Source organism: Vigna angularis, chromosome 3, assembly GCF_016808095.1.
Source record: "Vigna angularis cultivar LongXiaoDou No.4 chromosome 3, ASM1680809v1, whole genome shotgun sequence".
NCBI lineage: Eukaryota > Viridiplantae > Streptophyta > Magnoliopsida > Fabales > Fabaceae > Vigna > Vigna angularis.
The window spans coordinates 36491998-36518332 of record NC_068972.1 but is presented as its reverse complement, the minus strand read 5'-3'; the positions used below and the strand labels follow the sequence as shown (position 1 = coordinate 36518332).

Here is a 26335-nt window from a genome sequence, read left to right as displayed (position 1 = left end):
ATGATTATGATATGAGGTTGGTCAAGGGTCTCGGGGAGAGACTCTATGGTTGTAATTAATTAGTGTACATGTTGATGTTAGGAGTCCTTATGTGGAGGTTATCCTGATACTCTAATGACCATACAATCTTAAGTAGAGAAGGATAAGTTATGTGGCTAGAGGGTAGGAGGTCCTAGTCTATGTGTCTGTTTTGGACATGGGTGTTAACGGGCTATCCTTGTGGATGACATGATGTATTGTATTGGAAGTGTATCTGTAAAGAGCAACAGAGGCCACCGCAAGTGCACAACCTCCCGTGATTTCGCATCAACGTTTCATCCAGATGGTCGAGTCTGGTAAGATTATTGCATGATGAGATGAGTGTGTCTAATATGATTATTGTATGATGGGATGATTGAGTATAGTATGATTATTGTATAATAGTATGATTGAGTTTAGCTTGATTATTGCATGATAATATAATTATTGTTATGTGTAAATATTTATGAATGATCTTGTGTATGTTAGCTCACCTCTACTTATTTGTATTTGTGTTTGTATTTTTGTTTGTGTGATTATCGTATAACATGTGTGTTATAAGGGAGTAGATGAGAGAATGACATATGCTCTAGTACAGGTGAAGAGAGAAACAAATGAATAATGGAAAAGAATCCCAATCATTTTATGAGTGTTTTATTTAAAATTTAAAATATGTATCTTCCCTGTGAACTCCCTTATATTTCCTTATGAATAACTGTAATAATGATACAATATTTTATCTATTAAATATTAAGTGTGAGATAAATGGAATGTTATATGAGTGTTATCATTAATACTATTAATAGTGTAAAATTAATTACAACATCAACTTGTACACTAATTAATTACAACCATAAAGTCTCTCCCCGAGATCCTTGACCAACCTCATATCTTAATCATATTCATCAACCCATTCATCATGAAATCTATATTTGATCCAAATTCATGCTCGTAACTCAACATATAATAATGTTCAAGTCAATGATACAACCATACATACAAATCAATAAATACAATTACTCAAACTTTCACCTAATATGATCAAATATTATTAACAATTTAAAAAGTTAGAATATTACGTGAGATTATTGTTCTCATTATAGACCTCTAATTAAAGATCTGACAGATCAAAGTAAATAACATCTTTAGAACCTACTTTGAAAATTTCAGTTCGATCTAACGGTTAATAAAGTGGGATTTTAATTTTATCTAGATGACTCAAATAGATTTTAATATGGGGTTAAGTTTTCTAATAACCCAAAAATGATTTATCTAAGTATAAACAACGAATCAAAAATCCGAGCGATCAAAGTGAATAAATATGTCTTAGGAACTACATATTAAAATTTCACGTTAATCTAACAGATAACTATGTGGAAGTTGAAGTTTTACCGAGGTAAGTTAAGGATAACATTTAAGTGGTGTTCATATCTATTAAAAACTCGAAATTAATACCTTTAATTATAGACGTCCAATTAAGAATTTGAACAGTTAAAATAAATTGATATGTCTTATGAATCATATATCCAAATTTCAGGTCAATCTAAGGGTACAAAAAGTGAAAATTAAAGTTTTTAACTTAAGGACCAAATTACAATATTGATCAGGTTACTCAAAATGAGAAATTTATTCCTCTACACACATCCAATTAAAAATGAGAACGGTTAAAAGGAAATAAGATCTTTCAGGAATTATATATAAAAATTTGAGTTTAGTGGTGACCAGTTTATTCAAAATTGCGAAATTCATTTCTTTAATTACAGACTTTAAATTAAGATTCCGAATGATCAAAGTGGAATAATATATCTTATGAATTATATATTAAAATTTAAACTTAATTTAATGGTAGACGAAATAAAAATGAAGGTTTTACTGTAAAAAATACCAAAATTCGTGGATAAATAGCTCACATTTCTAAATCTAAACATGATCGTGTCTCATATATTCATGATCGTATCTCATATATTCAAAATCATAAGCTTAAATATACATTTATCATGCATAAACAAAAAAGTTAGCTTCTCTTTTTTTTTTTCAGAATTTTTCTCAGTGGAAGACTTTCCCCTGTAGCCTTCCTAAAACTTTCCTTAACTAAAACTAAAGTTTTCTTTCTTCCCTTCGTTCCTTCCTTGGTTTCTGCATATCATCCATTGGCTATTTATAGGCCATAAACATTCCCCCTTTTCTTTTAATTAATTATTTATAATAATAATTATTATTATTATTATTTTAATGTATGTATTGATCACCGAAAGGTGATTTGGCTGGACTATCTCCTTCGATCACCACACCGAAAGTCATTTGTCCATTTGCTTTTATTTATTTATTTTAATATATATAAAATACATTTTGTAGAAAAAGTAGTACTTAAGGTGAATACATGATATATGACATACAGCTTAATTTAAAGACTAAATTGCGATGCATCATGAACCATTTGCTATTGAATGAACCAGTATTTTCTTTAATTAATTAAGTATAAAAGTATTTATAACTTTAAATATTTTTAATTAAAATTTTATAAAAAAATCTTCAATTGAATGTTCAAAATATTTTTTATTTTTATCTACCTGTCTTATAGTTTAATATCACCGTCAACAAAATGATATAACTATTACCTTAGTCTTTTTGTTTCCAATTTTTCGTGGAACTCATTCTCAAATTTCCAAGGAACGAGTTCATCAAGTTAAAAAAGATTAAAAATGAAAGTAGATGGTCAAGCCATTTCGTTGATGACAAACATTAAACAGAATACTTAGATAAAACTAAAAATGTTAAGAACTCAATAACATAATTTTTTCAATAAATAATTAATTAAAAATATCCAAATTTATAAATACTTAAAATTTATGATTTAAGTCATTTTTGTATCGCTATTAGGCCATAAAATGCATTTAACCAATATAAAATGTTGTTGACTCGCAATGAAAAAGAGCTTATTTGGATTGAGAAAATTGGGGTGCATGATTTTCTATCAATGTACTGAATACAGTCTTTTTAAAATAATATTTTCATCAACGTATACAAATCTTTGTACATAGATTTACATTAACATCTATCCTCTAAGCTTTCTGTAAAGTTGAAATAAGTTGTTCTATTCCTAGTTGAACAAAGTCTACATTTGGAAGATGAAGACCTTCGGTATATTCATCTTCAGTAAAGTCTACTTTCTTCAGTGTTCTTTTGTAACTCGTGGCAGCTGATATTGGGTGAACTCTCGCAATTGAAACCTGTAAAACAAGAAACTAAGTTAAAAAGTAGATGCATTAATTCATAATGGTTACAGAAAGACCTTTTTGTGCTATATTTTGTACTAAATTCTGTATTATTCAGCACTTAAACAACTCAATTTGACCATAATGGGTATCTTCGGAGTAGAAATCTAAAATATCACTCTAGAACTAAATGATCCATCCTTTACACATACCATGTTAGGTCCTCTTAAAATTTAAGAAAACACCAGATTTTAACAATATGAATGCAAAAGGAATGAGCTCATTTTGCAGAATTTTTTTTTTGGAAGTTTGTATTGAAGAAAAGGGCATTGCAATACATTTATCATTTTGTCAAGATCCTTGAACACCCTTATTCCCTTCATTTCTTTAGCATCATATAGTTAAAATTTGGTATTCTTAAGTCTTTTGTGCAGTAAAGGTTCAACCGAGGATTTCTAGTCATTATAGTCAAAGTGTGTTTGAAGTTGCTGATGAACTTACACAATGTCTATCACCAAGTTCAAACAGCCAAAATCTCCACTGTGTCATAACCTTCCCATTCACTTTAGCTGATATATCAGTCCATCTTGTGTGAGAAAACTCCACTTTATTCAACCCTTCAGTCAGTCCACTTCCTATAGCTTTAACATATGCTTCTTTTAGGCTCCAATACCTGCAAAGTGAATACACATTTGACTTTCAACTTGGCCTGTCTTCAGTTCAAAGAACATGTTACATTGCAAAGAATTCAACTAGTTTGACACAAAAATACATTATCAGATCTGATACTATCACATTGATATATAAATGAAACAATTTCAGAGACCATATTATGCTCCCTGTTATACAGAAACACAATCTTCAGATCCTTTCTTTGCCAAATTGTGCTATAATGATAATAATAAATTGTACAGGAGCATAGAGTCACAGGTTAAAGTTGTTGGACATTTTTGAGATGTCGTTTTTTGAGATGCCTTCACTTAAAGAGTGCAGTGACAGTCTTAAAAGTTTCCAGCAAGCAATTTGTTATTCATACATTTGATGGTTTTGTCCTAAAAATGACATTTCAGTCGGAGAGGAAGGTGTTTATAATAAACTTTTAAGTGATTTATAACTCTTAGACGTACCAGAACAATAATAAATTGAAATTACTAGAAACTTTTCCAATTGAACTACTCCTAGACAGTTGACAAAAATGGACAGGTAGAGTATAATGTAACATATCATACCTGTAAAATTCAATTAATACATCATCAGAAGTGCCAGCCGTGACTATGTTATCCCATTCCATACATGAAAAGTATGATGAGAAGAGTTGAATGAATTCTGTAATTGTTTCTCCCCGTGGAACATCATAGGAGACAATGTCTACCCCCACAAGACATACAGGTTCAGATGCTATGGCCACATAGTCACCATGATGTGATACATTGAAATTAAAATTTGGGAATCTAAGACCATCATAATCCTGAAAGGAAAGAAGATATAAACAAATAAATAAGCTATCACAATAATAAGATAACATGAATACATGATTTGGGAAACAAAATTGAGTTTCTTATTCAAAACACACACACACACGAGCACACATATAACAAATATTGCTTGCAACTAAACCACTCTATGCATAACAAGATCCTACAATTTTGGGATTTTATTATATTGCTACAACAAACCCTTAAAGTGATTAGTATCATTTTACTTTGGCCTAGGTCCATAACAAATCAATAGTCATCTTTGATTGTTCTAGGAAATGCTCATACCAAATAGGGTTTGCCTTCCAAAGTTCGTTTTATGACAATGTCAGGAAATGGGATTTGTAACACATTATGAACAAGAACGTACTGAAGCATGCGGCTGACAAGTGCACGTTTCCTGTCTTCCAATTTAACAAACCTACCAATACACAACAACTAGATCACTCAATGGATTCATCAAAACCCTTTTGTACAAGTTTCTGAACTAAACAAAAAGCTACCTAAAAAGTCAAAATCACTTTATTTCACTTCAAGTGAGTGCCAAAATTTCATCCTTGTATACAGTAAAAGAAAAAAAAAACGATTTTTTTCATTCAATTTAGGGGACCCTTCTGGATAAACTTGAAAATAAGATTGAAAGGGAAACAAAGAAGGAAACACAAATCTTTAATTTTTCAATTTTCATCTCTAAATCTCAATTCCCAAACTTAGTCTTTATAGCAGAAACAAGACTTAATAGCTAGAGCTGATAAAAAAGCATTGCACATATAACAAAAAGTGTTTATGACCATTTAATTTTAACTAAATGTTGAAATTTAAAACAGAGTGGTGGAAATTACAGTGATTTAGACAGAATCAGAGACAGAGAGAGAACCTGGTAACAGAGGAGTGTTCGTGGGACGGAAGGAGGGAGAGAGCGAAGGAGAAGTCAGAGGGGTGTGGATCCCACTTTGATAATTTCACAACCCATCTCTTCGCCGCTTCTTCCATTCTTAACCAACACACAACAACACAACAACACAACATACCACTACATATTATGAGTTGTTAATCCTAAGTTTTTGGTTTTTACTAAATCCTTTGATGTTATTAACATCAGTGTGCAATTGTGTAAATAATTTACACTGTGTATTATCTTTTTATTTTACCCTTTATTAAACTATAATGATCTTGTAATTTGAACTGCTTAATTCATGTAAATTAAAATAGTTAAATAATTACACAAGTATATAACCCTTATTGAAAATGCGATCCTCTTAATAATTGGATTCATATAAAGAAGTATTTTGGATTTGAATTTGAAATTAATTTTTTGATATTATACGTTCTACTTAATCACGAGACAAAACATAAATTCAAGCTCATATTTTTGTGTAGTTAATTAAGTTATAAAAGTTAGTTAAATTTGTTCACTTTTTATTCATGAAATGTTAATGTAAAAAATTATTCGTGCAATTTACTTTTACATTAATTTAATACAAAGTATAAAAATAAAATAATCATAAAAAAATAATTTTTTATATATTTTTTAAAAAATAAAATAAAAAATAAGAAAAAATAATATTAAATAAAGAAGTCTCAAAGGACCAGACCATGTTTCGAAGGAAATAAAGAAGTCTCAACAAAGTTTAGTTACTAAAAAGCTAACTCCCACTTACAATTGAGGACCTATTTATAATGTTCTCATTCACTAATTAAGTAACTACTCAATCACATACTAATTACAATTTAACCATCATTCTTTTCTTTTGCTATAAGAGACCTGGAAATGTCTTCCTTTTTCCTATTTTCCCTATCAACATATCAAGATCATTCCAAAATTCTCATAATGCAAAACATATATCCAACAATGCAAAGCCCTATCTATGCTATGAGTAAGATTAGCATTTAACATTATAGCCCTGATGCCTTATCATAATTCAGAGTATCTGTTCTATAACTGAATTATGCTAATTGATAATGAAATAGAAAGAAAACAAAAAGTAACCTATTCATTTCTAGACACAAACCTACATATACATGATTCAACCTTATTAACACAATATGCAGCTTTAAAGGAAACACAAATCAAACAAGCTAGGAAAATCTTCATGATCTCCGAAATTCTATCACAACTAATATTTTCGCAAGGTCTTTTGTTCTAAGAAAATCTTGGGACAAGAGATGTTAATTATACAGCCATACCTTTTCAATTTCTTTTCTCTATGAAAGCATAGCAAAGACCATTATTTTTACCGATTCCTTTCCCCTCTTATTATTTACCGATTCCATCTTTCTATGTTGGGCTGACTTGTTCCGATCTCCTTGAGCTTGATGTTGAGAAGAATGGTCCCGACTCCCACACGAATCTCGTCAAGTTGGTGGGCTGTAGTCTCGGCTTCCACGTGAACCTTGCCAAGTTGGTAGGCTGTGGTCTCGACTCCTATGCAAACCTTGTCAAGATGGTGGATTGTGTCTCGTCTAGGAATTACAGGGGCCCTCTTCACAAGGGTCAGGGCAAGGAAGAAGAGACAATCTCTGATTCTCTAAGCCAATCAACCTCTATTAAAGTCTATGGAACTCATGCAAGTCGGCTTGTTATTGAGCACATATAGGACCTCAAGCTTGGTATCGTATTACCTACAATATTCATTATGTTTTTGTATGAGCATTTACACTTGTAGGTGGAGAGTCGCCACCTAGTTGACTTCTATCTTGTGGGAGATTTGGGCAAACTTTGGGTGGTGACCATAAGGAGGTTTGAGAAACATTTTAACATGACCCCTCTGTGGATACCAAATGATTTTAACGGGATTTGAATGTGGATATACGAACAAATGGCAAGATTATAGTGGTGGCTTGAATGCTCATGATGGCCACAGTGAAATTTCTTACTGCTTAGAAGGATGAAATATGTTGATAAGAGAGCAATATAAGTGTTAAATCCAATCCCTGATGTGTTTGGTTTTTGATGATGACAACACATTGATGATGACAACACATATATGTTTTCATTACAGCACAAAAATGTTTCTTTATGAATCTTTATGAATTGATACATATGTTGTTGTGCAAATGTTTCTTTATGATTAATACATATGATGATATGTTGACTAGTTTGGATACTTAATGTGTTCATAAATGTGTATATATCATCTATCTGTATGCATACTCATGTTTTCATGTGATAAAACCACAAGCATAGAGCAACTCTGTTTGAAATAATCGATTATATTGATGTTGTAATCAATTAAGTTCATCATATAGCTTATGTTTAAAAATGTGGCAAAACAACAAGTTTTAACCGATTACATTCAATGAATAATCGATTAAAACTTGTGTCTTTACAAACATCTTTTTGAATGTGCTGTGATGAGTTTTGAGGTGAAAAAGTTTTCAAAATTTGTCTAAGTGTATACCTTAATCGATTACACTATTTATGTAATCAATTAAGTCTGCTATACTTTGAAAACTATTTTGAAGCTAAGTCATAACAGTAATAACAATCATATTTTTAAATGTTTTGACTAGCATTTCTTAGCAATCGATTACATTAAATGCTTAATCAATCAGAATTGTTTTAAATGTAATTCTGTTACAACTGTCAAAAGTGTAACCGATTACATTACTTATGTAACTGATTAAAATGCGTCTGATATGAGAAAAACTATATAATGACGCATTGTGCTCTGTATTAAGAACTTTTATCACTTTGATCATTTGAGAACTTTCATATCTGATATCAAAGAGGTTTAGAGAGATTTTACATGTGCACGAAATTGATCCAAGAATCAAGATTCATAGAAAGTGATACTCTTGAAGGATTCTTGAAGAAAAAAGTTGAAGCGCTCATTGTCTGATCAAATTCTACACTACTCAGGTGTTTTCTGTTTTGATCAGGTTTTGTTTTACAATCAAAAGGATTGTTGTTTCCCTGTGCGTGGGTCAAGAACAAGAACATGATGTTCTTGGTACTTTGAGGAGGGTCTCAAAGGGTTGTTGTAGTTAAGAGGATTGTTTTTCTGCAGGTTGTATTTGCTATATTAGATTGGTTTAGTTAGAGAGATATTTTACATTTGAGAAATGGTGTTTGTAAATCCTTGTTGTAAAAACTAAAATCTTTATAATGGAAAGTCTTTTAATCTCAGGTTGATTGAAAGAGACTGGATGTAGGCATTGAGGCCGAACTAGGATAAAAAGACTGTGCTTGTTTTCTTTCTCTATCTCTCTACTACTTTATTATTCATAATTGTGTTGTGCACATTTTAAAGATCATCTTAATTTTTCAGAAGGATTCAAAAAGAAAGAGTTCCCCCCCCCCCCCCCCCCCCCCCCCCCCCCCCCCCCCCCCCTTCTTGGTAAGAGAAACAAGCCATATCTTTTCTTACAAGATGCAAAGACTCTCTGACGTTCAAGTCAGTAAGAGAGATTAGATCTTTTATGAATAGTAGTGAGTATGAGTGATTATTAAATGAGTATTCCATGCAAAATATTAGTTATATTTATATGATCAACGCAAAATACTAATTATATTTATATGATCAACACAGACTATGAACCTATGTTATCATTAGAATAATACTTACCTCAAGTATATAATAAGAGAGTAATTAATAATATATCATCATAAATAATAATTATAATACTAAACTGTCAATATTAGTTGTGATATGTGAATATTTCCTAAGATTAGTTATGATATGTGAATATTACCTAATAAACATAGGTTGGACTATTATAGAATGAAGAGGTGTAATGGACCTTTCGGACCATGATGTTTAGTATGTCTATTAGGTTAGATAGTATCTGATGCACTCTCTCACATATAAGTTGAGCGTTAGACGTTGTACGCCCATTATATATATATATATATATATATATATATATATATATATATATATATATATATATATATATATATATATATATATATATATATATATATATTTGTGTATGTGAAAGAGAGAATTATTTGTTTTGACTATTAAATACGTGTGATATTTCTTTTAGTAACTATATAAAATGAGATATTATATAATTATTAATTTAACTTTGAAGAACCCCTCGTCTTATAAAATAAAATGTGAAATTTTGTATTCAAAATAAAAAAAATATCTTTTTTATCTTAAAAACAATTTACTTTCAAATAAATTCACCAAACAAAACACATTATCAAATAAATAGTCTTTGTAAAAAATAAAACATATCATAAAATCTTTAAAATAATATGATATAATAAGATTTACATTTCATATTATAATTCCTATAGTGAAAATAATATAATAATGATAAAAATTGATATTTTTTATATTATAATCACAGCGTACAAAATTTTATAATAATATAAAATAAATGAAAGATAAAAGATTTTATTAACTTAACAATGGATAACATTTAACATTAAATATTATTATTTTATTTGAATTATATTAGAGAAAATTCTTAAATATATTAGATAATTAGATATCTTATATATCTTATTAAATTAATTTGTTATTATTTTTTATCTTAGTTCATATTTTTTTTGTGATAAATAAAATATTTTATATTTAACATAAAAAAATAATTTCATATATAATTTTTTCTATATTCAATATTTGAATATTTACCTTCATTTATTATAAAAGTGGTAAACTTTACCAGATTACTAACGAAGATGGCACAACAAAATTCTAAACATGAATTGATAACGAAAAAGATGAAAAACTCTGTATTAGGTAGACTTAAAGCACGAAATCCTTCTATATGCATTAACTCACACCATGCTTCCTTTATTGAAGATCGCCTTCAGCATGTGTTCAAATCCTTTAACATACCTACTCACCCTCCTTATGCAACGGTATGCTCAAAACTCTTTTTTTTTTTATTTGTAATTTTTTTTATTTCTTTTAGTTTAATTATATAAATGAAAAGTTATTTTAGAAGCAGAAATTCATTGTAAAATATTTTTCTTATTTTCTTTTTGCGATGTTACAGATGATAAAAAGAGCAATAAATGAGTTAAATGAAGAAAGTGGATCAAGTGAGGAGGCAATTTCTGAATTTATAAAAAGGGAATATGATGATTTACCTTGGGCTCATGTTAGGGTTCTTGATGTTCATCTCAGAAAGCTTTGTCTTGATGGAGTTCTTGTGTGCACCAAAAATAGAAGATATATGTTTTAAGGGTTTATAATTTTTAAATCTTGTATCCCAAACAATACACGTTTTCTAAATCATATAGAAACATTCGTGCATAAATCTTCTTAAAGTTTTTTTAATATTTCAAATCTCTTTCTAGTTTTCAGGTGTGAAGATAATTGATTTTCTCTTTCATGTACCTGTGGACCGAGTGAATTTATGTATTTAATTTTATAAAATTATTTTTTAAAATGATATTTATATTAATTTATGTAGGATTTGTTTAACTTCATGATATCATGTTCATGATGTGGTGATGTATAGAAATGTGCCGTGTTATTATTGTTTTGAGCTTCTCATTCTATATTTTGCAATTGTTATTGGTTTTAATTTTTAGGTTTAATATCTATTTATCCTCTTATTTATTAGTTTTATTCAAATGATTTTTTATTTTTTTTGAGTTGTTAAAAATAGTCCTATTTTTGTAAAAATGATTTAATTTAGTAATTTTGTTAGTATTGTAAAACTAAACCGATCATTTAATATTGGCTAAAGTCAACACTCCCTCGTTAAACGCTTTTAACATAAAAAACCAAACTAGTTTTAAGAAAGATAAACTACTCTAAACAAATCAATAGGAGGATCATTTTAAACAAAACTAACAAGAAAATCAAAATAGGTATTAAAACTAATTTTTAAATATCTATTGATATACATATTATATGGTATCTATAATCTATCTATAATAATATACAATATAATAATATAATATATAATAATAATAATATATACAATTGAGAATATTAAAACTTTAGAAATTTTTTACATGTGATATTCCTAGAAAATTAAAAGAAAAAATTAAAAATATAAAGGCTGAAATTTGCTAAAAATCTATTATATATTATATTCTATAATTCTATAATATGTATAATTGAGATTATAACAAATGAAAGTTTGACACATGAGATGAGATTCACAGAAAATTTTCAAAAAAATTCAAAAGTATAAAGGCTGAAATTTGTTAAAAATAGAATAAAAAGAATAATAATTTTTGGTGATGATAAATAATTTGTCTCTCATAGGTCTTGTTTCTTTTCTTTCATAAGTGGCGTCTTCTTCTTCTCAAATGGGTTTTTCTTATTAGGGAATAAACTAATTTAATAAATAGAATAAAATAATTTAACAAATTCATATTAGGGAAGAACACAACAGAAATGTCTTTCTTCTTCTCGGGGTTTTCAGTGACAATTCAAAGCACAAGGCTTTTTTCTGCAATTTTTTTATTACATGAGCTGGCATTGGCAGGACAAAATTATTAACTGTACAAAAGTAATTAGCTTGGAGAATTAAATATTAGTTACACACAAATAAACAAATTTGGATTTACAGACACAAGTAACATCCATTTACACAGTTAATTTTTTTCTATATTAGTTATCTAATCGTTTAAAAATATTTAGAATTTAAAAATATTTTAAATATTTTTAAAATTTACTAATAATCATTGTTAATTGTAATAAAACATTTATAAATAATTATTCAAACAACAAATTAAAATAAACAAACACGTCTTTTTATACTTTAATTTGTGAGAAAATAAAAAAAATTCTAAAAATATGAGTAGTTTTTAAAAAATGAAGAATATAATATTTTAATAATAAAAGATTTAAACTATAAATAGATTTAGTTCACTTTTATAAAAGTATAATTTTCTTAAAAAAATTACTTTTTCTCTATTGTCTTTAGATTTTTATCTTATTAAATAGTCAAATAAAATAAGTTTTCTTTTTTCTCTTTTGAAATATTTTAAATATTTGGTTGCATGCATACTATAGGACTATGCACGTGATTCAAATATCCTCATGATGAATCTTTCTTGTTTTATGATTTGGAGGATAGGTATAGATTTTTAATTTGAGTATTTATTAGCTAGTTAGGTGATCTCATGTTTTATAGAGCTCTACGGAGCATCAATGTAAGAAAGAATGTTTTAATACAGGTAATGAAAGTTGATTTTAATTCTTATGATTTTTGAATGACTGATTTGTGTATTGGAATTTTGTTGTAAATTGTTAGAATTCACTTAAATTTTTGTGTGTCTGATGTGTGAATTGGCTGAATTAGAATTTGTTAATAGAATGTAAAAAGAGGTTTTGTTGTTGGAAATTTTGATTTAATCTCCATAATTGTTATTTTTGGCTGATGATGAGTTTATTAGAATATAATTGGTGTGTTAATGATGTGAATGAAGCATGAGTAAAGTTATTTGGTTGTTTGGTATTGATTGAAATGCATACTTAATTGCCTTTGATGTGCATACTCATTGGACGAGCCTTATTCTTGTTGGACGAGTGTCAAATTTGGGTTTGGTCAAGAGTCAAGAGAGGCCTGCTCGCTGGGAGAGCATACTCTTGTTAAGCAAAAGTCAAACTCGACTTTGGCCAAGTGTTAAGGGGTGAGGCCTCACTAGGTGAGTCTAATGTCGTTAGTCGAATAAATCTACATTTTTTAAGTGCTTAGCTCGCTAAGCGAGACCATTAGTCGTTGGGCGAGTGTCCTTCCAAAGGAACTCGTGGAGCGGGTAATTGATCTCGCTGAGCAAATCTACCAGTTTTTATTGTGAATTTAAACTGAATGTTGAGAAACTTGCTAAGAAATGGTGTTCTATGAAAAAGTGACGTGGTTATGACTATGAAAGTGAAAAAATGGAATGAAAAAATGGAATGATTGAATTATATGTTCTATGGGGTTTTTGCTTCTAAGGGAGAAGTGCAAATCCATTAGTAATTAGTGGTATGCATAGACTAGGGATACGTGTTGGTTAGAAGTCATCCTAAACTCATTAGACTTATAGACTCGCATAGAGTTTTGTAGTCTAGGTGGTGAGAGTTGAAGGAAGTTCTTATGGCAGGATCTAGAGTAGGATCCCTTTTTTTGGTGAAGCCATAAATTAACTGACTCTGGTCGGTTGAGACCGTGCACTTTCGTATGGTTGGTCTTGGTACTTTGTTTCACTGTTTCATGACACGTGCAAAGCTTCTGGTATCAAAGTTAATGCATAAATTCATATATTAAGTCTAAAATCTTATATCATGTCTAATACCTAGTTGCTTTATAGATAAATTGCTTGTGTTGGTTGTAAGCATTAAGGATTCCAATATGTTACAATTAAACTTGCAACCTTTCTTACACTGATCGCTAAATGTGACTCAGATTATATAACATCCAGCACAAGAACATGAATGCATCTCATATGTGAAAAAGTAATTCTAGATTAAGCTTAATTATTTGTACTTAATTTCCTCACCTTTTGATTTTGCTTGGTTTGAGGGTGAAAATGGGTGAAGAGAATTCAGAAGAAAAGGTTTGGCTGAGAAGAGAAAATGGAAAAGAAAAGAAAGATATTATGTGAAGCACTATTGGTAGAGTGGAAATGAGATATACTGAAACTTTTTATTAAAATGATATTGTTCTAAGATTTAATTTTATTTTTGGTGTCCTTTTATTTTATAGAAAAGAAAGAAAAAATAAATTATTTCAAAAATAACTTTAAGTGAGTAATGAGGGAATTATCAATTTCTGAAGAAATTAGTCAACCAAATGCTAATATTGTTACAAATAAATTACTAATGCATGAAATTAAAGTTTGAAGAGGAGTGGCTTGGAGCCATTCTGTGCACAATGAATGATGATCAAGATTGTAGAAAGAAATTTAGAGTTGTCACTAGATTTGACTACTTTAAAGAAGTCAAACTCAAATATAAGAATTTATAATAATTCAGTCACACTTTTCTACCAATCAAACTAGGACATTTTCTTCTTGCACCTCCATATAAATAAAGTTTTCATTCTCTCTTTTTGAATTATACAGTCTGAGTTTTAATTTTTGAGTTCTACAATTTTGAAGTCATTTTTAAAATGGGATTTATATATATATATATATATATATATATATATATATATATATATATATATATATATATAGAAGTGTAGAAAGAAATTGTCTCTTTAATTGAAATAAAAAATAAAACCCATATGGGTGGCAGCTGGACTTTGTATTAAATAAGCCAAATTCTTTTGAGCCCTCCTTCTTGTGCACACTTATTTTGTGGAGAGTCTTGAATTGTGTGACTACCCTCAAAATGTCCCAAAATATTATTCAACAATTTCCCTGCAATTAATAATGCAAATAATTAGCCTCAGAAAACTAACTAATGTGTGTTTTGTTTTTGTGTAGATGTTATATTTTTGTGGTGAGATATTATACGCGGACATTTGGTGAGATATTATTCTCAATAGTTGACCGACTTTCACGCTCCCAGGTTCATATTCTTAAAATTTTTCTTTTAATATGAACATGTAATTATTTGTTTGCTTCAATATATTGTTTACTTGAATATATTGTATGTTGCATATGTAATTATTTGTTTGCTTGAATATATATTGTTGTTATGCATTATAGCCTTAGTTTCCTGTTTGAGATTCAATACAAAAATTATTGACTATCTCTAGTTTTTTTTTAACAAACGTACTTTTTACAAATTAATAGAAAGGAGATGGTAATAATAATTTACAAGTATTGAATCTTGAATTGTCCAGTTGGATAGTTTAAGAAGAGTAATAACTTTTTCATAGTTTATTATAACATATCAATTTTAATATACATGTCTTAAATTTCATGAAATCTTGCAGTTGTGTTTTGTATTGATCTTTGGGTGCATATTTCATTGTGATTTATAATCACTTTCATTTCATGTAACCTGAAGACCAATGCGAAATGCTGGCAAAATTTCGTGAAATTTAAGATATGTTGTTTAAAATTGATATGTTTAATAAACTAAAAAAAGTGAATCTTCTTGAATGGGATAGGGTCACACCTGAATAAAAACACGATCAAAGTGATCATTCAAGATTATTGAAATTGTGTAAACAATTTCAGTAAACATGCGTACGGATCGAGGGTGGATTAATTTACCACGCATCAGCACTGAGTACGAGAGAGGTAGAAGAATTTATAGAGTTTGCGCAACGTAATGCGAGTACAAGTGGTGATGATGAAGTCAAGTTCAGATGTCCTTGTGTGAACTGTTTGAATGGGAGGAAGTTGAACGCAACTGATATTAGGGAACATCTTATCTGTGATGGTTTCATACGAAGTTATACAACATGGATATGGCACGGTGAATTAACATACTTTCCAACTATCTCTCCAACTGAAAATGTATATGATTCCACCATGGATATGGAAGATCGACCAGAAGAAGACAACTTAGAGGACATGATCCGTGATGTTGGCACAATTTTCTAGATGAGTTCTTAATCGCACAATTTTCTAGTATTACGAGTCTCTTGGGAAAACGATACCTGGTCTTACCACGGTTTATTACTTGAACGATTTGGTGCACTTGCCAAAGAGTTTAACAAGTTTTTGGCGCCGTTGCCGGGGACTCGTGTCAATACTAGACTTTTGTGAGGTTTCCAACTTATGTAGACTTGATTTTGTATATAGAACTAACTCTTTTGTTGTAAATAGATTTTCACTTTTATTTAGGCTAATTTGTGGCTTTAGCCTAGTTGTGTCTAAGTGTATGCAGGGAGATGTTCACATAAGGAGGACTGCAGCCTCCAAAGCATCATGTAGACCCTAAGGGTGAAGGAACTATAGGACACAAGGAGACAACTAGCTTGAGCATCACAAACTGCCCCAAATTCTCCCTTTCTTGTGTATGCTCCAAGTACTAAGTGAAAGTAGAAGAAGAAAGGGAGAAACAAAAGAGAAAGACTAGTCACCACCACCATTTGATGAGTATTTAAAGATGTCAAGGTAGTGGAAGGGTTACAATGAAGATTCTTATGCTATGAGAGTTGATTTGGTGACTAGAACGTGATTCAAGAAGAGTTGGTGAAAGGAGCACACCAACAACAACATTTGCACTTCATTGAGTAAACCGTCAAGCTAATGACGTTAAACAAGCGCTTTTGGGAGGCAACCCAATTTTCTTACCCTTTTTACTTATGTTTGTGTCATTTTTGTGTCATTTGCATTATTGGTTTATGTTATGTATGTTGTGTTTGGTTGCATTTTCGTGATTTTTGAGTTGTAATGTTGTTTTTGTGGTTTGTATAAGTGTATTATGTTAGTTTTAGCTTGTTTTGTGTGTAAGTGCATTGAATGAAGGTGTAGAAAAAAAAATCATAGGGTGAGTGGCCAATCTCGCAAGAATCTGCATTATTTTCGCCTAGGCTAAACTTTCTCGCTTGGGCGAGATATGCAGAGAACTGGAAAATAAGTTTTGCTGATATTTTCGCTTAGGCTAAAGAAGATTCGCTTAGGCGAGAACTGAATTTGAAATTAAGGTGCTCACTGGAATAGTTTCGCTTAAGCTAAAACTAAATCGCCTGGGCGAGATTTAGGCTAAAAATTGGGGTACCCACTGGAACAAGTTCGCTTAAGCGAAAATATTGTAGCTTGGGCGAAAATTTCTACTGCAAATCTAGCTTAAGCGAAATAATTTTAGATTAAGCGAAACATGTTAGCTTAAGCGAAAAAGTTTTAGCTTAAGCTAAAATCTGATTTGGTGCCCCCAATACTGGTTCTGCACATTTGTTTTTGTTGATTGATTTTGAGTTTTCTCTTGCTTTGCACTCTTTCACACACTTCTTTTGATGTGTTTTTAAACCTTTTTGTGTTGTTGTACCTTTGGGAAGCTTAATTTTAAGACTTCCCTCTATGTTCATGTACTTTTGTCTTTGTTTGTTTTGACTTTCATTGTTTTGTTTCTTTGCTTTCTTTTGCACATTTCTTTTAGTATGTTTCTGGACCTTTCTCTTCAATTGTTGACTATGAGATACTAATTTTACTTTGAGCTTTCTTGTTACAGGATAAGATCTTCCTTAGGAATTAAAGAGTTCAAAACCACCATTGGTCAACCTTTGAGGCATGCCTGAGCTGAGAAACATATGACTTGAAGATTTTGCTGCTCGTGCAGCATGGCCTGGGGGCCAGGCCCCTACTGATGGGGAGGTGGAGCAGTTGCGGAGTATAAGCTACTGGAGGAGGAAGATGTTACATATGAAAAGTGAAGCTAGTGTTCTACACTGTTGGAGCTGCAAAGAGTCCATTTTGATCGGTTTTTCAGTTTTAATTTTCAGTTCTTATTTACTTTCAATTTTTGTGTTTTTGATTTCTTTTTGACTTGCCTAGTGGATAGTTCTTTTGCAATTGGTTTGGTGATTCGAGTGAATCATATGTTATGCTTGAATTGAATACAAATCTTTTGTGCTTGCTCTTTATCTATGAAAATTTCTTTGAAAATTTAATTGAGATTATGTGGTTAATTTTGTTGAATAGAGGTTGTGGTTGCTTGTATATGTTTAGATGGATGCTTGGTTTTAATTGTGATTAATATTCTTGGCATGATGTTTATCAAACTTTGGAACCCTGAGTAAACCTGTGAGATGTTGTGCCTAGAGTTTATTGTTGAGTGTTATCACTTTGAAATCACAGTTGATTTTGCCTAAGTTTCTCTATTTGAACTATTTGCTTGCTTGTTACAAATGATCAAGGCCATCTTGTTCTTCAACCTCTTCTACATTTTTAAGCCTAAAAGCCAATGCAAAACACTTGAACCTTGAAGAAAAACTTTCTCACCCTTGGAACCTTAAGCTTATTGAAAAATCCTTAACCTCCTTACCTTGAGTTGAGATGAACATATATGTTAGGATGAGGAGAATGATTTAAGTTTGGGGGAGTTTTTGAAATAAGGAAGCATTGAGAAAATAGCAAAATGAGTCAAAAAGAAAGAAAAAAAGAAGAAAGAAGAAGAAGAGAAAGAAAAATGAATTCATTGAAAAAGAATTGGGAAATAAGTTGAGAAGTGGTTTATCCAATTGTGAAGCAAAGAGAGAGACTAATGCTATATCATGGAGTAAATTGTTTTATCTCTTAGCTCAAGGTGCTTTGTTGTCCAGAAAAACTAATTTTTCTTCTTAGCCCAGCCACATTACAAGCCTTAAAAAGTCCTTGTGATGCTAACTTGCTTGTGAATGTGTTTGATATTGTGAAACGAACGGCAAATTTAATTTGTATAACATTGTGATAGTTGAGAGTTAGACACACATCCTTATACACCATTGTGCTTGAGTGAAACACTTTCCTTGGTGAAGGATGGTTCCATGCATTCAATGAAAACATCTTGCCACGTTTGTTGATCTATCATACATGCATGTCCGAATGATTGCATATTATATAGGAATGAGAATGATGTTTTGATAAAGTGTCCAAAATGTGGGTTATCACGATACAAGGCAAAAAACAATGGTGAAGATAGTGGTCACACAGAAAAGAATGGTTGTGCTTTGAAAGTAGTTTGGTACCTTCCGCTTTTGGCCAGACTTAAGCGTTTGTTCACAAATCCCAAAGACGCTAAAAACCTAAGATGGCATGCAGATGAGAGAACAACTGATGGGCTGCTTCGTCATCCAGCTGATTCAAAGCAATGTAAAAATATTGATCAAGACTTCCCCCAATTTGGTGAAGAATGTAGAAATCTTAGGTTTGGCTTAGCTACTGATGGAATGAACCCATTTGGTCATTTAAGTACCAATCACAGTTGTTGGCCCGTTATACTGATAATTTACAACTTATCTCCTGGATTGTGCATGAAAAGAAAGTACATGATGTTGTCAATGTTGATATCTGGTCCAAAGCAACTTGGAAATGACATAGATGTTTATCTCAGGCCACTAGTTGAAGACTTAAAGTTGTTGTGGGTTGATGGGGTTGAAATATTTGATGCCTTTGCTTCAGAAACTTTCATGATGCATGCCATGTTATTTTGCAACATTAATGACTTTCTAGCTTACGGTAATTTGTCGGGGCACAGTGTGAAGGGTCATAAAGCATGTCCTATATGTGAAGAAAACATTGCAGCTCAACAATTAAAACACGGAAGGAAGACAATGTATATGCGTCATCGACGATTTTTATAATCTAATCATCCATATTGAAGGTTAAAGAAAGCATTCAATGGAGAACAAGAGAAAGACAATGCACCCATTCCACTTACTGGACTTCAAGTTGTTGAAAAAGTTAATGGAGTACATCATGTATTTGGGAAAACATCCAAGAAGTCTTCTGTAACGACCCCTTGGAAGAAGAAATCAATATTGTTTGATCTTCCATATTGGTCAAAGTTAGATGTTAGACATTGCATAGATGTGATGCATGTAGAGAAGAATGTTTATGATAACTTGATTGGTACACTACTAAACATCCAGGGAAAAACAAAAGATGGAGAGAATGCGCGTTTGGATTTGGTTGACATGAAGATCCGAGAAGAGTTGGCACCAAAAGAGATTGGTAAACGTACTTATTTGCCCCCTGCATGTTACACAATGTCCAGACAAGAGAAGATAAGTTTTTGTGTTTGTTTAAAGAGTATCAAGGTACCACAATGATACTCTTCAAATATCAAGAGTTTAGTGTCAATGCAGGACTTAAAGCTTGTTGGACTCAAGTCTCACGATTGCCACGTCTTAATGCACCAATTGTTACCGGTGGCAATTCGTGGAATTTTGCCCAAAAAAGTTAGGCAGACCATAACTCGATTGTGCTCATTTTTCTCGTTAATTTGTAGTAAAGTCATCGATCCTACAAAGTTAGATGAACTTCAAAGCGAAATTATCATCCTCTTGTGTCAGCTAGAAATGTTTTTCCCTCCATCCTTTTTTGACATCATGGTGCATTTACTTGTTCATTTGGTCAGAGAAATAAAGTTGTGTGGACCAGTATACTTAAGATGGATGTACCCTATTGAGCGTTATATGAAGATTTTGAAAGGGTACGTCAAAAATCAATATCGTCCAGAAGGTTCAATGATTGAAAGATATATTGTTGAAGAAAATATTGAGTTTTGCTCTGATTATATGACTAAAGCAAATCCGATAGAAGTCCCTCGGACATCATGGTTGAATAGATATTCTACAAGTAAAAGAATCCAAGGTGTGAATGTGGTGACGAAAAGTCGTGAAGAATTGATGCAAGCACATCTGTACATATTAAACAGCACAGATGAAGTGATCCCATTTTTGGAAGCACACAAAGCCGTTGTAAAGGACAAGTATCCAAGATAATAAGAGAAATGACAGTTGATGGAGCATAACAGAACATTCTTGTCCTAGTTCAAATATGAAGTTTTGAAAGAATCACGACCCTTTGAGACTTTGTTGTGGCTAGCAAATGGTTTGAAGTTTGATGTTGTATGTTGTACATGCTACGAAATTAATAATTTCACATTCTATACAAAGACTTTGGATGATAAAAGCACAATACAAAATAGTGGCGTCAGTCTAGAAGCTGAGTCGCTACAATTTTCCACATCCAAAGATCAAAATCCTGTAATTGGATCCATGAGATATTATGGTAGAATTGAAGAGATATGGGAGGTTGATTACAGTAAGTTTTTCGTTGCACTCTTCAAATGTAAGTGGGTCGACAATAAGAGTGGTGTCAAAATAGATGAGTCTGGTATGACACTTGTTGATTTTCGAAAGGTTGGTTATGGAGACGAACCGTTTATCATGACATATCAAGCAAGTCAGGTTTTTTATGTCAAAGATCCTGCGTCTGAACATTGCTATGTTGCTCTTCAACAAAAAAGACAAATTGAAGATAAAGAAGAGAATCTAAGTAATCTTCATATTGCTGACAACCATCCATTTAAAACGACAATAAATTTGGATGACGACCCTCTAATTGATGATATACAAGCAATTCGGGAAGATCACAATGAGAGAATATACATATGACCAATCCATATGATTATGTATGAATTTCATGTTTGTGTAAATATTTCTGGCTTTTAATAAATAATATATGTTATTTTATAAGTGTTTTATTAATCTTTCATCTTATTTATTATGATAGATATATGGCTGAGTCACCTCATTCGTCAAGGGATGAAGTCCCCACCACTTCTAGACGAACGAGAGGAGCGACGAGGTTACGACAGCTTATACTTAGAAGAAATGCAAGTGAGAGGACACCTGTCATTATTGACGTGGTCACTGGAGTTGCATCTGGCCCAAATGCAGATGTATTTAGGTCTTACCTTGGAGTACTAGCACGTGATCATATCTCTATACTTACTCAATCCCTTGACCATGAATCTGAGGCTGATTGGAATCTCATTTGGCAATATCTATTGGTAAGTTAAACAATATTGCTCCAAATTCTAGATTCATTATATTGATAAATTTGTATTAATATAAGGTTATTACTTTCTTTGTTGTAGATGACATTTGATATGCCAAATGTAGAGAGCTTAAGGAATAAGTGTTTATCTTCAATTGCAGAAAGATTTCGAGGGTTTAAGACAAAATTGACGTCCAGATATATATTTGGACCAAAATGTAATGAAACTCCATGTTCCAAATATTCAGCAATTGACGAAGAAACATGACGTCAGTTTGTAGAGCTTCGTTCATCCGAGACGTGGTAGGTAAGTGTAGGTAAAATCATTCAATTCATCATTCATAATTCTTTTTTATGATAATTGTTTCATTTTGTCACAAGAAAAAAGGTCAAAAGCACAGAGAATAAGTGCTCAGAATAAAAATCCACACCTATTGTCTCGTGGTGGATAGGAAGCTCGAGGAAAAAAGTAATGAAGCAGAAGTCAGATAGTAGACTTTCACTTTCTGAGGGTGGTGACCCTCCTCCTCCTCCTTCACCACCATCTCGGCACGAGAAGTGGTAGTTAGCCCGTATAAGACCATGGGCTCCTGCACTTCCGACTATGCTAGAGAGATATTTGAAAGAATTGTAAGATGTCATTTCTCATATTTTTACAACATTTTTGTTATATATATTACATAGATCTTTCAAATGATTTTGAAGTTTTGTTATGTGACAGGACTCCTTGGTTGAGCAGAGCTCCCAAGGTCAATTTACACAAGAAGGTCGTCAGGATATTCTTGCCACAACTATTGGATGACCTGAGCACCCAGGACGGGTACGTGATGCTGGGACTGGCATAGGCATACGACAGTTCTTTGGGTCTTCCTCGCGTCCATATTCATACGAAAAGATGAAGGAGGACATAAGAAAATAGATGACGCAGAAGATCACAAAGACGGGTTCGGGCAGAGTTGTATGATGAAGTTGCTGAAATGGTTGCGCCCAGTTCCAGCAACATTATGAGGATTATGGCAATCGCCCTCCGCCATCTCCTGTAGAGGAACATGTTGTGTCCCCTACAGGTAAACTTAATGATTTTTGTTTATTAATTTACTTTTTGTATAACCTAACATTTAATTTGACAAGTAGAAGCGGTAAAGGAAGTTGCTCAGCTGCCGGTGCCCCAGGGGACGACATGGATGACACTCGTCCATGTCAGTTATATATTCTCTCTAATACCGGGACCATGCTAGTGGCTCGTGGTACAGTTTATGAGACAGTCACTGTAGTGCATGGTGTACAGCTTGTAGAAGATGAGGTTAAGGTCACGATGGATGAAGTTGTCATACCAAATGTCATTCTTCTTGTGCCTACAGATGAGTTCTTCACTGTGGAAGGGGCATTTAAGTCCTTTATCGCCTTGCGTAGACATTTGATTGGTGATGTATCTGATACCCCGGTAAACACTCGTACTATATACTTCTCAATTTTAATATTTACTTCTAATTGACGTTATAACATAACCATTTTTTCATGTAACAGCAGATAGGTCAAGAGGGAAGTCCTACCCGAAGAAGATTCATTTATCTGAGGACGACCCTCTTGGTGCGTTAGACGAGCTTGCTAAAATCATTTCAGATGCGCCGATAAATGCACACTGGGATTCTATACATTTGGAAAAGAAGCTCAGATCCCATTGTACTTGCATCATCAAGATGTTAGTTGAGAGAGAAGAAATTAATATTACACTCATTCAGCTATGGATGATGTAAGTTTATGAGAACTTTTTTATATAATTATTTTTTATCAAGTTACTTATATCAGATTATTTCTTCATTTTAGGTATATGTTTGATGTTAGTAACAAGAAGGGGTTCAACGATGTATATGAGTTCATTGACCCCTCTATGACTCATGAAAGAAATAAATTTGATGATATCCAAACATACATCACCACTCTAATCCCTTGTTTTCTTTGATCTATTTCGATGTTAGGAAGATCCTCCATTACATTGAAGAGCCTCTGTGATCCAGGAAATCATTGATTTAACAATCATTTTAGCTTAAGCGAGAATGACTATCTTCTCCAAGAAGAATTCTCGCTTAAGCGAGAATAATTTAGCTTAAGCGAGAATTCGGGCAGTATATATATTCACGAGGCAGAAAGAAAAATGGTCTTTGGTTCTTTGGAGGTGCGATTTCACGTCTGGAGCTCATGGAGGGCGCGAGGAGCTTGTGGGAACATCTCCTCCTCTTCCTTTGGGTCTCCTTCTTCTTCCATCTTCCATGTTTGTAAGCTTTAGGGTTATCCATGGAAATGGAGAACCAGATTCATCTTGTTAGGGTTAGATGTAGCCTATGAACTCTTGTGTAATGAATGATTGTTTCGTATTTATAAATGCCTTTTCTATCTATTACTAGTATTCTTGTTTCCGATCTTAAAGCTTGCATGTAATGGGATGTTCATGACTTGATTTTGGGGTTTCATTGAGCCAGGGATGTGATATGAAATCTTGAACTGAAACAAGAGTCCTTGTGGGTCATTGAGCCAGGGATGGGATATGATTCACATGTTGTCTTAGATCCTAGTTCTTAATGCGGGTTTGCTTGTTAGATTGTCCAAGGGATTGGAGTTTGATAAGGAAAACCTAGGCTCTTTCACCTAAGGGATTAGGGCTAGAGTGTTTTAGTGGATTGACTTTAGTAAATTGATATAGAGGAGATGAAATTGGTTATACACAAGAGTGCATTGGTGAAAACTAACCTTAACAATGTCCTTTCATACCATTTCTAGTCTTTTCCATTTCCAAGTGCCTTCAATACCAAAGTCCAACCTTGTAATTACTTGTGAATTTATCTTTTTGCACATATTCTTAAATGATGAGTTGTTCTTGAGTCTAGATGAGTTGTTAATCGCACAATTTTCTAGTATTACGAGTCTCTTGGGAAAACGATACCTGGTCTTACCACGGTTTATTACTTGAACGATTTGGTGCACTTGCCAAAGAGATTAACAGTTATTGAAAGAGAAATTTTACGTTCTTTTAGGCCACTCTCAAATAAAAAATTGTAACAACATATAATATTTATTATGTGAAGTGTGTCAGTATATATATATATATATATATATATATATAATAGTGATTATAATATCTACTGTCAGTTAGATATTTTATGAAAGATTCATATTTTAAAAATATTTATTTTATTGATGACTCCTCAAGTAAGGATGTAGTTTTTGTTTTGTTGAAAATTCCTAGTATTGATCCGAAGTAGTGATGTCGAGACCGAATGCTCGTGTTAGTTCCTTGCAGCTTTAGTGGGATGTCACTCGGTCCTACGGTGGGCGCCAAAATGTTTCGGTAGATATTTTTGTGGGACCGAGACACGTGACGTTACCGCTCCTGGATAACTTTGTTGCTCGCTCTCTGAAAGCTCGCTCTTCTGCAATGTAGACCGAACGCTTGGATCGCCTGCCTTCCTTCAACCTGGACTGCTTGGTCACCTTCAATCTCCTGCGGCTGACCGTTCGGTATTAGTGCGAACCGATCAGTCTCCTTCTTGACGAGGGAGGATGTACCTGCAAAAGGCACTCTGACGCTCAAGTTAGGCGTGTTGTTGAAGAGCTTTAGCTCTTAATGAAATACTTAGTGAATGGTTGACGCTGATTGAGTATTTGAGAGTAGTATTGGAGAGTGAATCAAGTGTCAGTAGAATGTAAGTGGAATGTACCTGACTTTTGGCCCTGTCAATGTATTTATAAGTGTTTCATAGATCAAATAAAAACAATCTTACCTGGAGATCCGATTGGTTACTCATAAACGGCTTTATCAATATCTTCAACCAAATATTTTGGATTTGGTTTATCGGATATCTTTAACCAGATATCTTTAATTATTTTATGATCCACTAGATTATTGGCCCAGTAACAACTTAAGCGCTGACCCAATTACCATTTGAAATAGCTTATTAACGCTATAAGCCCAATTACAACTCAATATCAACGAAGATTATTTGATTAGATTGATTAACCGCTCGATCAATATTTCATACGAACAAAGGAATTATTTACACATCCGAATTAATTATTTATTCTTTTAGTATAGGATTTGTGCCAACATCAATCCTCTGCCAGAATTCCTTCCATTTTTATACCAATTATTAGATTCGTTGTGGTGGTCCACTCCCCGACACCTACACATGTCTTTCTAAATACATTACTACATTTCTCTCACAATCATCTTTCGCATGTAGTCTAGCAAATGTCACATGATCAATGTAACTAATTTATTAACTAAAATTTATCAAAACCTATAAAATCAGAAAAATAATCTGCTTTTATAATGA

The 26335-nt window shown here is 32.1% G+C and overlaps 1 protein-coding gene across 2 annotated transcripts; it reads right to left on the bottom strand.

Moving 5' to 3' along the window:
• Positions 1-2943: 2943 nt before the first annotated feature.
• Positions 2944-5755, bottom strand: LOC108325363 (uncharacterized). 2 transcript variants are annotated; one of them, XM_052874244.1, is made up of 5 exons: positions 5586-5755; positions 4997-5129; positions 4463-4701; positions 3735-3906; positions 2944-3263 (listed from the first exon to the last, which is right to left on the bottom strand). In XM_052874244.1, the coding sequence occupies exons 1-5, from the start codon at positions 5735-5737 to the stop codon at positions 3081-3083; spliced, it is 879 nt and encodes a 292-aa protein (XP_052730204.1). In that variant the 5' UTR covers positions 5738-5755; the 3' UTR covers positions 2944-3080. The 2 variants fall into 2 exon arrangements, with proteins under 2 accessions (XP_052730204.1, XP_017413916.1); XM_017558427.2 differs by having other exon boundaries at positions 2944-3248.
• Between the last annotated feature and the right edge of the window lie 20580 nt (positions 5756-26335).